Source organism: Plutella xylostella, chromosome 24, assembly GCF_932276165.1.
Source record: "Plutella xylostella chromosome 24, ilPluXylo3.1, whole genome shotgun sequence".
NCBI classification, from domain to species: Eukaryota; Metazoa; Arthropoda; class Insecta; order Lepidoptera; family Plutellidae; genus Plutella; species Plutella xylostella.
Genome location: NC_064004.1, coordinates 5,095,655 through 5,107,714, shown reverse-complemented (window position 1 = coordinate 5,107,714; position 12,060 = coordinate 5,095,655). Strand labels below are relative to the sequence as shown.

The 12,060-nt window shown below is 42.0% G+C and overlaps 1 protein-coding gene across 1 annotated transcript in view; it reads left to right on the top strand.

Annotated features, from left to right (window-relative positions):
* LOC105391949 (protein mahjong) overlaps nt 1-12,060 on the top strand; it is a 34,073-nt gene that overhangs the window by 4,048 nt on the left and 17,965 nt on the right. Inside the window, exons 6-17 of the mRNA XM_048629878.1 lie at nt 1-118; nt 646-738; nt 1,754-1,879; nt 2,314-2,399; nt 3,072-3,239; nt 3,428-3,561; nt 4,085-4,196; nt 4,576-4,712; nt 5,508-5,592; nt 5,900-6,060; nt 6,951-7,081; nt 7,454-7,545. Of these exons, the coding sequence (XP_048485835.1) occupies nt 1-118; nt 646-738; nt 1,754-1,879; nt 2,314-2,399; nt 3,072-3,239; nt 3,428-3,561; nt 4,085-4,196; nt 4,576-4,712; nt 5,508-5,592; nt 5,900-6,060; nt 6,951-7,081; nt 7,454-7,545 (1,443 nt within the window). The remainder of the gene's footprint in view (nt 119-645; nt 739-1,753; nt 1,880-2,313; nt 2,400-3,071; nt 3,240-3,427; nt 3,562-4,084; nt 4,197-4,575; nt 4,713-5,507; nt 5,593-5,899; nt 6,061-6,950; nt 7,082-7,453; nt 7,546-12,060) is intronic.

Below are 12,060 nucleotides of genomic sequence, written 5' to 3'. Positions count from 1 at the left end.
CCTGGAAGTCAAAACTCGGTGACGCCCCCGAACCAGACCAGACACTTCGCCAGGTTCGACAAGCGGCGATCGAACCACGAGATCAAATGTAACGGACCAGCAGAGAAGAAGGGAAAAGGTAATTCTAACTAATATTATAAATGTGAAAGTAACTGTGTCTGTCTGTCTGTTACACGTTTTCACGCCAAAATGAAATTTGGCATACATATGGTCTAGCTAGACCCTGGGAAAGAACATAGGCTACTTTTTATCCCGGAATTCCCACGGGAAAACTTTTTAAGGCGAAGCGAAGCGCGCGGGAACTGCAAGTACCTACATATACAGAAGACCGAATGGTGTAGTGGTTAGTGACACTGACTGCTATGCCGAAGGTCCCGGGTTCGATTCCCGGCTGGGACAGATATTGGTTTAAAAACAGATATTTGTACTCGGGTCTTGGGTGTTGATATTTATAATTAGTATGTATATATCTATGTACTTGTGTAGATACATCAGCTGTCCGACACCCATAACACAGGCTCTGCCTAGCTTGGGGTCGGGTGGCCGTGTTTGAGATGTATTTATATTATTATTTACATACTTTAGAAACCACGGACGGTCTGAAGACATAGAAAAAGATACCATAGACAATACTTTTTTTTTCAGAGAAACCAAAGGACGAGGGCGCGGGTGACAGCGCGCTGCTGGACGAGCCACACACGAGCAAGGACCCCGAGACGCCAGTCAAGAACTTTAACCGTGAGTAGATTTAGACCTAGTTTCACTTGACTTTTGACACATCTGCTAAGAATTTAATACGGAAATTTTATTTTAGACTACACAATGTAACAGGGTTGCTAATAATCTAAAAGACTATCGTGAAACTATACATCTCCATTGTCGGTTAGAGCATAACCAGGGAGTAGTGGTTGACTTTTGACACATCTGCCATGAATTTTGTCTGGAGATGACGTTTAATTTATAAATCAATCCCTGTCGGTTAGATAACCGACTATGGAGAAATTGGCACTAACTGGTACATAGTCTAAAAAAAAAACTGGTCTTCACTTCCCAGAGTGACACATACACAACATGTTATAGGTTACATTATAACCGTGAGTACCTTTAACTCTTTAACTAAGGGTCTAGTATAGGTTTGATAGTTTGTGGAAAACTATAAATTTTACGTTTTCTCACATACAAAGTGGCGCCTCTAGCGGAGAATATCATAAAACTTTTGACAGTTAAGGTCCCAAGGTCTCTCGAACAATATCTACTAGGCCAACACAGAGCTTCTCATAGATATTTAAATATCAAAAGTCAGCATGATGCTAAGCCCAAATCTATTTCGTCTGCAAGAAGTAACGCAAAATATATCCTATCTTATGTCAAATTTAATGTTTGTTCTATCTACTCTACTAAATTATATCTCCATTCGAACGTTTCATTAGTCTATTCTAAAAGCGCGTCTACTAGCAGCAGAAGCTGCACGTTCGCCCGAAGGGAGCATGAAAACTTGTTATACAGGATGTTGCAAAATGGTATAGTAAGTCACGTGACTTTTTACTATGGAGAATGAGTTTTTTTTCGCGAATTTTGAAAATCGGACTTTATTTTCGGTCCTAGATGTAACATGCTGCACATGTAGGTTTCGGCTTAGTTATACCCTTTTTGCAACAGCCTGTATAAATACCTCTATATGTAATATAAGATTGCTGAAGACCGTAACTCAGTTTTGTTCGCCTATTCTAAAAGCTCCTCTATTCCTCAGCAGCAGAAGGCGCCTGCTCGCCCGAATGGGGCATGATGTCGCCGCCGCCGCGCCCGCCCGCGCCGCCGCCCGCCCCGCACGAGACCTCCTCCAACTCGTCCTGGGCGGAGATGGAGACGTACGTCATAGGTGAGCGCCACAGATGTACAATACGACACTAGATGCCGCAAGTGTCTCTACTCGTAGCAGCAGAACCGGATGGAGACGTATGTCATAGGTGAGGGGTTTTGATATCTGTCTAAAGGTAAGCGTCCACCTTTTGGCATCGGATGCAACGTAGGCATTCAGTATTATTTATATAGAAATTCACACAAGTGCGTACACTTCATCGGCATTGCCGACTTCGTTTCTCCATAAGTACATTTATGAGAATCCGTCATCGTTCATTGCGCTCCCTCCCCTCTCTGCCCCTACTCCGCCCCTTTGTACGTGCGTTGTATCAATGTAAACGCAATAATCTGCGTCTACGTCACTGAAAACGTGCGTTCCTGAAACTCGTGTCTTAGACATACAAAGGCATTGTTTTTTTGTGTAAAGGTTTTAATTTTAGTAATTTGTTTCAGGAAATATTCAAATTCACCCGCCGACGGACGCGACCAAGCAGATGCTGATACTGCGCTACCTCACGCCCATGGGCGAGTATCAGGAAGTGAGTATACAGGGTGTTCAAAAAGCGTCTAGTAAGCCGATAGTGGTTGACTTAGACGAGAAATAAAATAATGACTTTTTACCATGGGAGTTACATTTTTTTTAATCACAATTATTACTTTAATTTGCATTAGCGGAACGGATTAATTTATTTTCTTTCTTTAAGGCGCTATATGTATAGATATATACGCAGAACTAGCGCCGCCAGTTGAACAAAATCTATGTACTTATGTAGCTTCAGTTTAAAGGCGTTTTTTCAAAAACTGCCATAGCTTTAACTTCATTTTACCTACATTTTATTTCAGAACAAACATTTTTCTTTGCATTTGGCGTAATGGATTAAAAAAACACACACTCACACCTTGTACTAATGTACTCCCTTGCGGGGTAGGCAGAGGTGCATTGCTGCACCCACTTTTCGCCAGTGTTATGTTTAGTCCCAATGTAATAGGGGGCGAGCCTATTGCCATTTTACGGGCACATCCATGACCCGAGAACAAATATTTGTGTTTAAACAAATATCTGCCCCAGCCGGGAATCGAACGCGGGACCTTCGGCTCAGTAGTCAGGGTCACTAACCACCACGCCATTCGGTCGTAATGGATTAATTTACTCTTTTGTCATTCTTTTTATACACATTTAAATAATTCCAATAACATTTGTTTCTCCCCAGTTCCTGAGCCACGTGTTCGAGCAGAACGCTCTCGGCCTGATCCTCGGGTACCTGAACGTGCGCGAGTCGCGCGACTCGCGGCTCGCCTTCGAGGCGCTCAAGTACCTCGCCGCGCTGCTGTGCCACAAGAAGTTCTCCATCGACTTCATCAACATGGGCGGGCTGCAGGTGAGTTTTGGAGCAGTTTTTTGGAAACTGGTCAATCTGGTCAACTTTTTGTTTTTAGTATATTTCGACTTTTTCGAGGTTTGGATGCATTGTAGGTTAGTCAGGAGTCATTTTAAAGCATTTTCTCGAACTGGACAATCTGATCAATCTGGTCAATTTCTTACTAAATTGCATTAAACCATTTACAGAAGTTCCTCGAGGTGCCTCGTCCGTCCGTGGCGGCGACGGGCGTGTCCATCTGTCTGTACTATCTGGCGTACTGTGAAGATGCTATGGAGAGAGTGTGTCTGCTGCCTAGAGAGACCACGAGGGATCTTGTCAAGTAAGTAGTATACTATACAACACACAATACAGGAAAAAAACTTATAACGCCATTTTCGTCCGAACAAATACTAGAGCAGGACTGGATTTCTGCATGTTAAATGCTTTCTTTTGAAATATGTATTGAATGTAACACTTATATGGTACACTCCCCAAGTCGTTTAAAGCTACAACAATCTAAACTTTAAATCTAAGGGCCCGTTTTTTGATCCGTAGTTAACTCTACCATTGGTGAAAAATGGCTACCATGCACCTAGTTCAAAAACAACAAAATTCGTATGCAGCCGTCAAGCTTGACAAGTGAATTGAGTAATGGTTAAAGTTGACTACAGATCAAAAACCCTTGCCTAAGCCTCTTCTCCCACTACGCGACTCTCAAGCGACTACGACGCAACCCATGATCGCCTATAAAAACGGGTCTTCGACGCGTCGTTGACTCTTTAAATATATGCGACCAAGGTTTGCGTCGCAGTCGCGTAGTGGGAGAAGGGGCTAAGACATTAAAACCTAAATTCCCCCTGCAGATACGCGCTGTGGCTACTAGAATGCTCGCACGACTCGGGCCGCTGCCACGCCACCATGTTCTTCGGACTGTCCTTCCAGTTCAGAGTCATTCTAGAGGAGTTCGACAAACAGGTAATATTTACTTGTGAAATTTACTGTTTTACCGATTGAGCTACCAACTTTTGAAAATCAATCATTTAAAATCAATTAAAATATGTCAAAAAGAGCCTTTTTTTCGAACGGAGAGTAGTTTGTGAAATTCATTTTTATACGATAAAATAAAAGCTTTTGACTTTGAGATTAAATTATCTTTTTATTTCTAATAGCGGTCTGTTTTTAATCTAAATTGACAGATTCTGAATGATTCAACAACAGTCAATAGTCACTTAATCGCGGGACAATCGACTGTTGATTAACCGTTCAAAATCTGTCAGTATAGTGTTTGAGATAAACAAAAAAAAGAGACTAAGTATAGTTTTCCCTTAACTAAACCCTCTTTCCTACCCCCCAGGACGGGCTCCGCAAGCTGTACAACGTGATCTCCACGCTGCCCATCCTGGGCTCGGACGACGAGGAGGCGCGCGTGTCCGAGGACGAGACGTGCGCCGCGCGCCAGATCGTGCGCCACGTGTGCGTCGCGCTCCGGAGGTAAACACGACGTGAATTGTTCCATGACTGGACGGTTATTTCAAATAATCTACAATTCTACACAATCGATAGGGGTTGAAGAAATCACATGACAGAAACATTCCACACCCAAGACCCGATAGCAAGACGTAAACCTCCTTTTTTCGAAGTCGGTTAAAAATATTTGTCACTATAGAAAAAAATGGGACCGCGGCTTCTTTTTTCTACTTTCATCTGTATAAATTATCTGCCAAAAGTTTCATGATAGTTTCCGCTAGAGGCGCCACTTTGTACTGCTCTAGTGTTTAATCACCGACTCGCTAAGAACAACCTAAACAATCAATCCAAAACCTACAGAGCCGAGCGGAGCGAGGCAAAACTACTGAAACTAACATCTGAAAACCCGAAGAGCCGAGTGAAGCGAGGCTAAAAGCACAATAAACAGCAAGTGCTTATGTAACTGCAGAGCCGAGCGAAGCGAGGCAAAACAACCGAAACTATCATTCCGTGACCAGGAGAGGAGCCGAGCGAAGCGTGGTTAAACTACTTTAATCACCAACTGCCTGTTTAACTGGAGAGCCGAGCGCAGCGAGGCAATACATTTCAAAACATTATACCACAACCACTGAAGAGCCGAGCGCAGCGAGGCAATACAACTTAAGTATTACCTTATATAAGAAGCCGAGCGAAGCGAGGCAAAACAATGTAAACCACCATACCGCAAACCCTGGGGCGTCGAGCGAAGCGAGACAAAAACACAATATTTCATAGTAAACGTCGGATAAAGTAAATTAAAGATTATTTTTATAATTACAGGTACCTAGAGGCGCACCTCCGGTTGAAGGCTGCACAGGTAGCGAGGCAGCATGGAGACAGCGTGCCCGAACCACCGCCTTATAAGGTAACTATACGTCAAATGTACACCGACAGACAGAGACAGCGACAGAGAGCTTATAACAGCTCTTAACAGCACGACCCATCACGTCCCCACTGCTGGGACACGAGTCTCCTTCCAATGTTTAGGCCTAGTCCACCACATAGGCCCAATTTGGATTGGTGGACCAATAGTCCTGCAAGGAGCAACACTTTGCCTTATTCATCCTTATAAGGATAACCAAAGTTAATGGACTTTTCGCATTTTTCTCCCCACACGTACCCTCACAGATTGTATAAATTAAAATAATGAATTTAAATTATTTGCTCAACAGGCGTCAAAATCCACCCCAGAAGAGATCCAAGCGCAGATCGAGCTGGTCCAGTCGGCGGCGTGGGCGCGCTGGGCGCCGGCCGATGCGCTGCTCCAGCTGGGCGGCATCGCGCTGCTGCTGCAGGTGGTGGGGTACGCGTACGAGTGGAACTTCAATGGCAGGTAGGTGAAAGAATGGTGGAAATCGGTTCATCCGCGTTCGAGATATGGGGAAAAACACATAGGAAATAGTCCAGTCCATGCCGGAAACACAGGATTTTGAATTTACTTGGTTTAAAAACCGGGTAAAAAACGCATCCAATTCGGTTCACCCGTGTCTAACGTGTATTGAACGCGTGTTTAAAACGGTATTTGATACATTTATAAGGCATCATATCACCGTTTAACATGCCTCTAAGTGAAAGAGCGTAGTGGTCTAGTGGTAGCTCTGGGTGGTAGTCAGTAAGTGGGGGGCAGCTGGCGCCGACGCGCTGCTGCAGCTGGGCGGCATCGCGCTGCTGCTGCAAGTGGTGGGCTACGCGTACGAGTGGAACTTCAACGGGAGGTAGGTGAAAGAATGGTGTAAATCGGTTGAGCCGTTTCGGAGTTATGGGGGAAATGTAGGTGCGGGAAAAACGCTTTGAAAATAGACGGTTAAACCGTATCCAATACAGTTTATCTGTTTCTAACGTGAGTCTTAATAAGACTGTGGCTGCATCACCACAAAAAACCACTTACGTTTAACGGGTGCTTAGAACGGTATTTGATACATTTATCAGCGTTTAAAATTGTGTCTAAGTTTAAAAGCATTTTTTTAACAGTGACAGCCCAAATTGGCGGCGGTTAGCCTTTGTGATAACCGTATGCCGTCATCATAATATTCCATCACATCTCCACTGACGGGTCTCCTTCCAATGACTTCCTTAATTTTTTGACACATTTTAGGCCTAGTCTACCACGATGCCTAGTGCGGGTTGGTGTACCCAAACACAAGCAAGCTTGTGCTGAGAGAGTTGTCAGATGCCGTCATCATCAGCATATTACTAACCTAATATTCCTCTTCTCCCCTCCAGATCAGAGACAGTCCGCTCGGCCCTCGACGTGGTGTCGGTCTGCTGCGTCGCGCCGCGAGTGCAGCTGCTGCTCACAGAGAAGATAGACATGCGAGACGCCGAGCTCACCACCGGCATCAACATTGTGTTGGGTGAGTGAGGAGTGACGTCACGATGTCCTGGAGCAGCCGGGTCACATAGACGTGGTCAAATGTAACCGTCACGTACGTCGGGATATCATCCGGATTCTTCTCCTGGAACACCCGGATGATATTCTGCAGGTCTCTTGGCGCTCCCGTTACCGAGAGGGGCGTTGCGGTGGCGGTGTCGGCGAGCAGCTTCTTGGCGGCGGCATGTTCAGCCTCCTTGAAGCTGGTCAGATAGATCTACTCGAGGTAGATAACGTCCTTCGAATCCAGCTTGTCATTTAATCGTCACGTGTGAGTCAGTAGTGAGTCACAAGTGACGAATAAATGAGAATAAATGGTGTTCTTGTGTAATTAATTGGTGTATTTGTTCCACAGGCGCGGCCGACGGCGAGATCGTGTCGGAGCCGGAGGTGCAGAAGGCGGCGCTCAACGTGCTCGTCAACTGCGTCTGCGCGCCTGTTGTCAGGGTAACTATAGCATTATTGTTGTATTCACTATAGTTAACTAAGGCTACGTCTCCAGTTGGCAAACCCTTTGCCGCCGATAGAGTAACAAAACTGAATAAAAATTAAATTATTTGCAAGAAGTGAGTATTATACAGTTGTATACAGAATAGTTCAGACATATTTTACTGATCAGGGATTGATTTAGTATATGGGTAACTATAGGTAATACCTAAGTCCAATGTACCTAGTTAATCAACATTCAGTTCCATCTATTAGGTATTTTAAATTAATAGTATCCACTATGTAGGAGCGAGAAGAATTATAGACCCATTGCACTTCTGAGCCATGTGTACAAGCTGTTTTCGAGAGTTATTACGAATCGTCTCGAGCAAAGACTCGACGACTTCCAGCCACCCGAACAAGCCGGGTTCCGAAAAGGCTATAGTACCATAGATCACATACACACGCTTCGGCAGGTTATACAGAAGACCGAGGAGTATAATCTACCTTTATGTCTAGCGTTTGTGGACTATGAGAAAGCCTTTGATTCTATTGAGCTCTGGGCGATGCTTCAATCCCTTCAGCGGTGCCATATAGACTATCGCTATATCGAGGTGTTGAGATGTATGTACAATGCTGCCACAATGTCAGTTCGATTACACGAACATAGCACAAAACCGATCCAGTTGCAAAGGGGCGTGAGACAGGGAGATGTTATTTCTCCGAAACTGTTCACCTGTGCACTGGAAGATGTTTTTAAGCTTGTAGAGTGGAAAAGACTGGGCATTAACGTCAATGGCGAATATATCTCTCATCTACGATTTGCTGATGACATAGTTATTATGGCGGAAACGCTGGAGGAGTTAGGCGAAATGCTCACAGACCTCAATGATGCCTCTAAACAAGTTGGGCTGAAAATGAACATGGACAAGACAAAGGTCATGTCGAACGAACATGTTTCATCATCGCCCGTAACTGTAGGAGGTGTCACCATCGAAGTTGTTGATCAGTATCCCTACCTAGGACAAGTGATCCGATTAGGTAAATCCAACTTCGATAAAGAGGTAGCTCGTAGAATCCAACTCGGATGGGCAGCTTTCGGGAAATTACGACACATCTTCACTGAAAACATACCTCAGTGTCTGAAAACAAAAGTTTTCAATCAGTGCGTGTTGCCAGTGATGACTTACGGAGCCGAGACGTGGTGTTTCACCAAAGGGCTTATCCACAAGCTCAGAGTTGCTCAGCGTGCTATGGAAAGGGCTATGTTAGGCGTGTCCCTGCGAGATAGGATTCGTAATGAAGAAATCCGCAGGAGAACTAAAGTTACCGACATAGCCAAAAGGATTAGCACGCTGAAGTGGCAATGGGCTGGCCACGTAGCCCGCAGAGCCGACGACCGCTGGAGTAGAAAGGTTCTGGAGTGGAGACCCCGTGTCGGCAAACGGCGTGTCGGTCGCCCCCCAACCCGTTGGTCTGATGATCTGCGGAAGGTAGCGGGAAGCCGCTGGATGCAGATGGCGGGTGACCGTTTGGGGTGGCGATCGTTAGGAGAGGCCTATGTCCAACAGTGGACTACGGAAGGCTGAGAGAGAGAGAGAGAGGAGCGAGTGTTGCTATTCCTCCATTGAAAAGGGATCCTTCGACCTAACTGGTTGGAGGGATTTGTGGGCTACTGCCGACGTTACATGTCGGGTATATTTTTACAGTGGATATAATTATGGTAGTGGTATATTTTTTCAGTGGTTAATGTAGAGTCAGGGGTTAATGTAGAGCCAAGGGTAATTAATGAAACAGAGTTTTTTCGATCATCTTAATATACTTCACCAAAATATCAACGGCTTAATTAACAAATCTGACATTTTAACATTGCATATGAATGAATTAATTAATGATAAAATAGACCTCGATGTAATATGTATAACTGAGCATAATATGGTGGAAACCGATATACCTGTTTTACATGTACAAAACTACAAATTGGCCACTTATTCAGCTAGGAACAATAGGCATGGAGGGACATGCATACTTGTAAACAGTAGGCACAGATACAAGGAAATTAATCTAAATAGTCTTAACACTCCCGTTATTTTTGAATGCTGCGGAATTGATAGAACAGAACATAAATATTATCTGTATTTATAGGTCACCAAAGATATCAGCTTGGGCATTTAACGCATTTTTAGAAAAATTGGATAGTTTATTAGAAAAAATCTGTGATAAAAATAAAAAAACTATACTATGTGGCGATTTTAATATTGATCGACTCACTAGAAACGCTAGGTCTCATGAGTTTGAGAATTTATTACTGACATATAATTTGAAACTAATTATTAATGAACCAAAAAGGTTAAGTAGCGGAACCTGCCTCGATAATTTTTGTCACAACATACGTGGATGCAAGTCTAAGGTAATAGAATTGGCCTTATCCGACCATACAGCACAAATTTTAAAATGTCCGGTCAAAGAATACTGCAAGTTTAGCCATTGGTTTGTTGAACGAAGAGACTATAGTGAGGATAATTTAAATAAATTTGCAGAGCATATCTCTCAATTAACATTTAACGAAGTATATTTAAGCCAGGATGCGGATGAAGCATTTGATAATTTTCACAATTTATTTAAGTTATTTTACGATCTTTGCTTCCCTATCATCAAAATCAGAGTAACAGCGTCAAAGAAGCCTAAATGGATTTCAAATGGAATTAAATACTGCTCTAAGCGAAAAAGAGAATTGTTGTGGAAGTATAGGTTATCCCCCAGCCAGGAAAATAAGAACATCTTTCAAAATTATTCCAAACGCTTCAGGAAAATAGTCAAACTTACCCAAAGATCCCAAAATGACTATTATATAAAACATTCTAATAATAAATGTAAAGCGACCTGGAACATAATCAATAAAAACAAGTATAAACAATCTATTGAGGACATAAAGCAAATCAAATCTGACAACAAGATTATTGACGATCCTCAAGAAATTGCTAAGGCTTTTAATGATTTTTACATTGAACAAATTAAGCCAATTACTGAGCCTAACAATCCTGCTACATTAAAAACTTGTTCCAGTGTTCACTCAATTTTTATGAGCCCTACTACGACCTATGATATAAATAAAATAATAAAAAATCTTAAAAACAAAAGTAGTACCGGTTTCGATGACATTTGCACTAAAGTTATTCAGTATGTTTCTGAAATTATATCACCTGTTTTAAGCTACATCATGAACTTATGCATAGAACAAGGCACATTCCCAAAAAAATTAAAAACATCTATTATTAAACCAATGTTTAAAAATACAGACAAGGAGAACATGGCCTACTACAGACCAATTGCTCTTATACCTATATTTGCTAAGATCTTTGAAAAAGTTATTTATAATTGTCTGTACTCTTATTTCGAGAAAAACGATATCTTTGCACCGGAACAAAAGGGATTTAGGAAAAACAAAAACATAAATTTAGCTCTATACGATTTTTTGTCCGACGTGGTCACATCATTGGATAAAAGAATATTAACAGTAGCTTTGTATATGGACATGACAAAGGCCTTCGATTATGTGAACCATTCGATTCTATTAAGGAAGTTACAAGCTTATGGAGTTAGAGGTAATGTTTTGAATCTCATTAAATCATATTTGAGCGACAGCAAGCAGAGAACGGTAGTAACAAGACTAAGTCAAGATAATAGAACTCTCCAAAAGTACGTTTCTGATGATAGATCTATCAAATATGGCGTACCCCAGGGTAGTGTTCTTGGGCCTCTGCTATTTTTGGTCTACATAAACGACCTGCCTAAAGAAACTAAGAATACAATGGTATTATTTGCTGACGACAGCACAGTTTTATTTAAAAATAATAATGTAATTGCATTGGAATCTGACATTACAAGTACACTATCGCATGTGATTGAATGGTTGACATCAAATAATCTTTTAATTAATATTGACAAATCGAACTTAATGATATTTAAAAATAATTACAATCATATTCCAGAATTAGATAAACTTGAAATTAAATACAATAATAAAAATATTAATAATATTGATTCCACAAAATTTTTAGGTCTATATATAGATTCTCATTTGACATGGAAAATCCACATAGAAAAGGTCTGTTCTAAATTGAAGTCATTTTCTTATGCTTTACACATGCTTTCCAAAGTTGTCGGTCAAAAAGCAGTCTTAGCTGCATATCATGCATATGTTGTGTCTGCTCTGAGGTATGGTCTCATTTTCTGGGGTAACTCTACGGACAAAACTAATGCCTTCAAGGCTCAGAAAAGGTGCATCAGATCAATTTGTAAACTGAAATCTACAGATACCTGCAAACCCCATTTTATAAAACTAAAATTATTCACATTGCCGTCATTATATATTTTAGAGATAGCGCTATTTGTAAAAACGAACAATGATTTATTTGGGCAATTTAACAGTGCAAGATATAAAAATAAGATCAGTGCTGCGAGTCGCTCAACAGCTTTATATAATAAAAGCATATTTGGAATGGCGCCCATAGTATATAACCATCTGCCGAATAG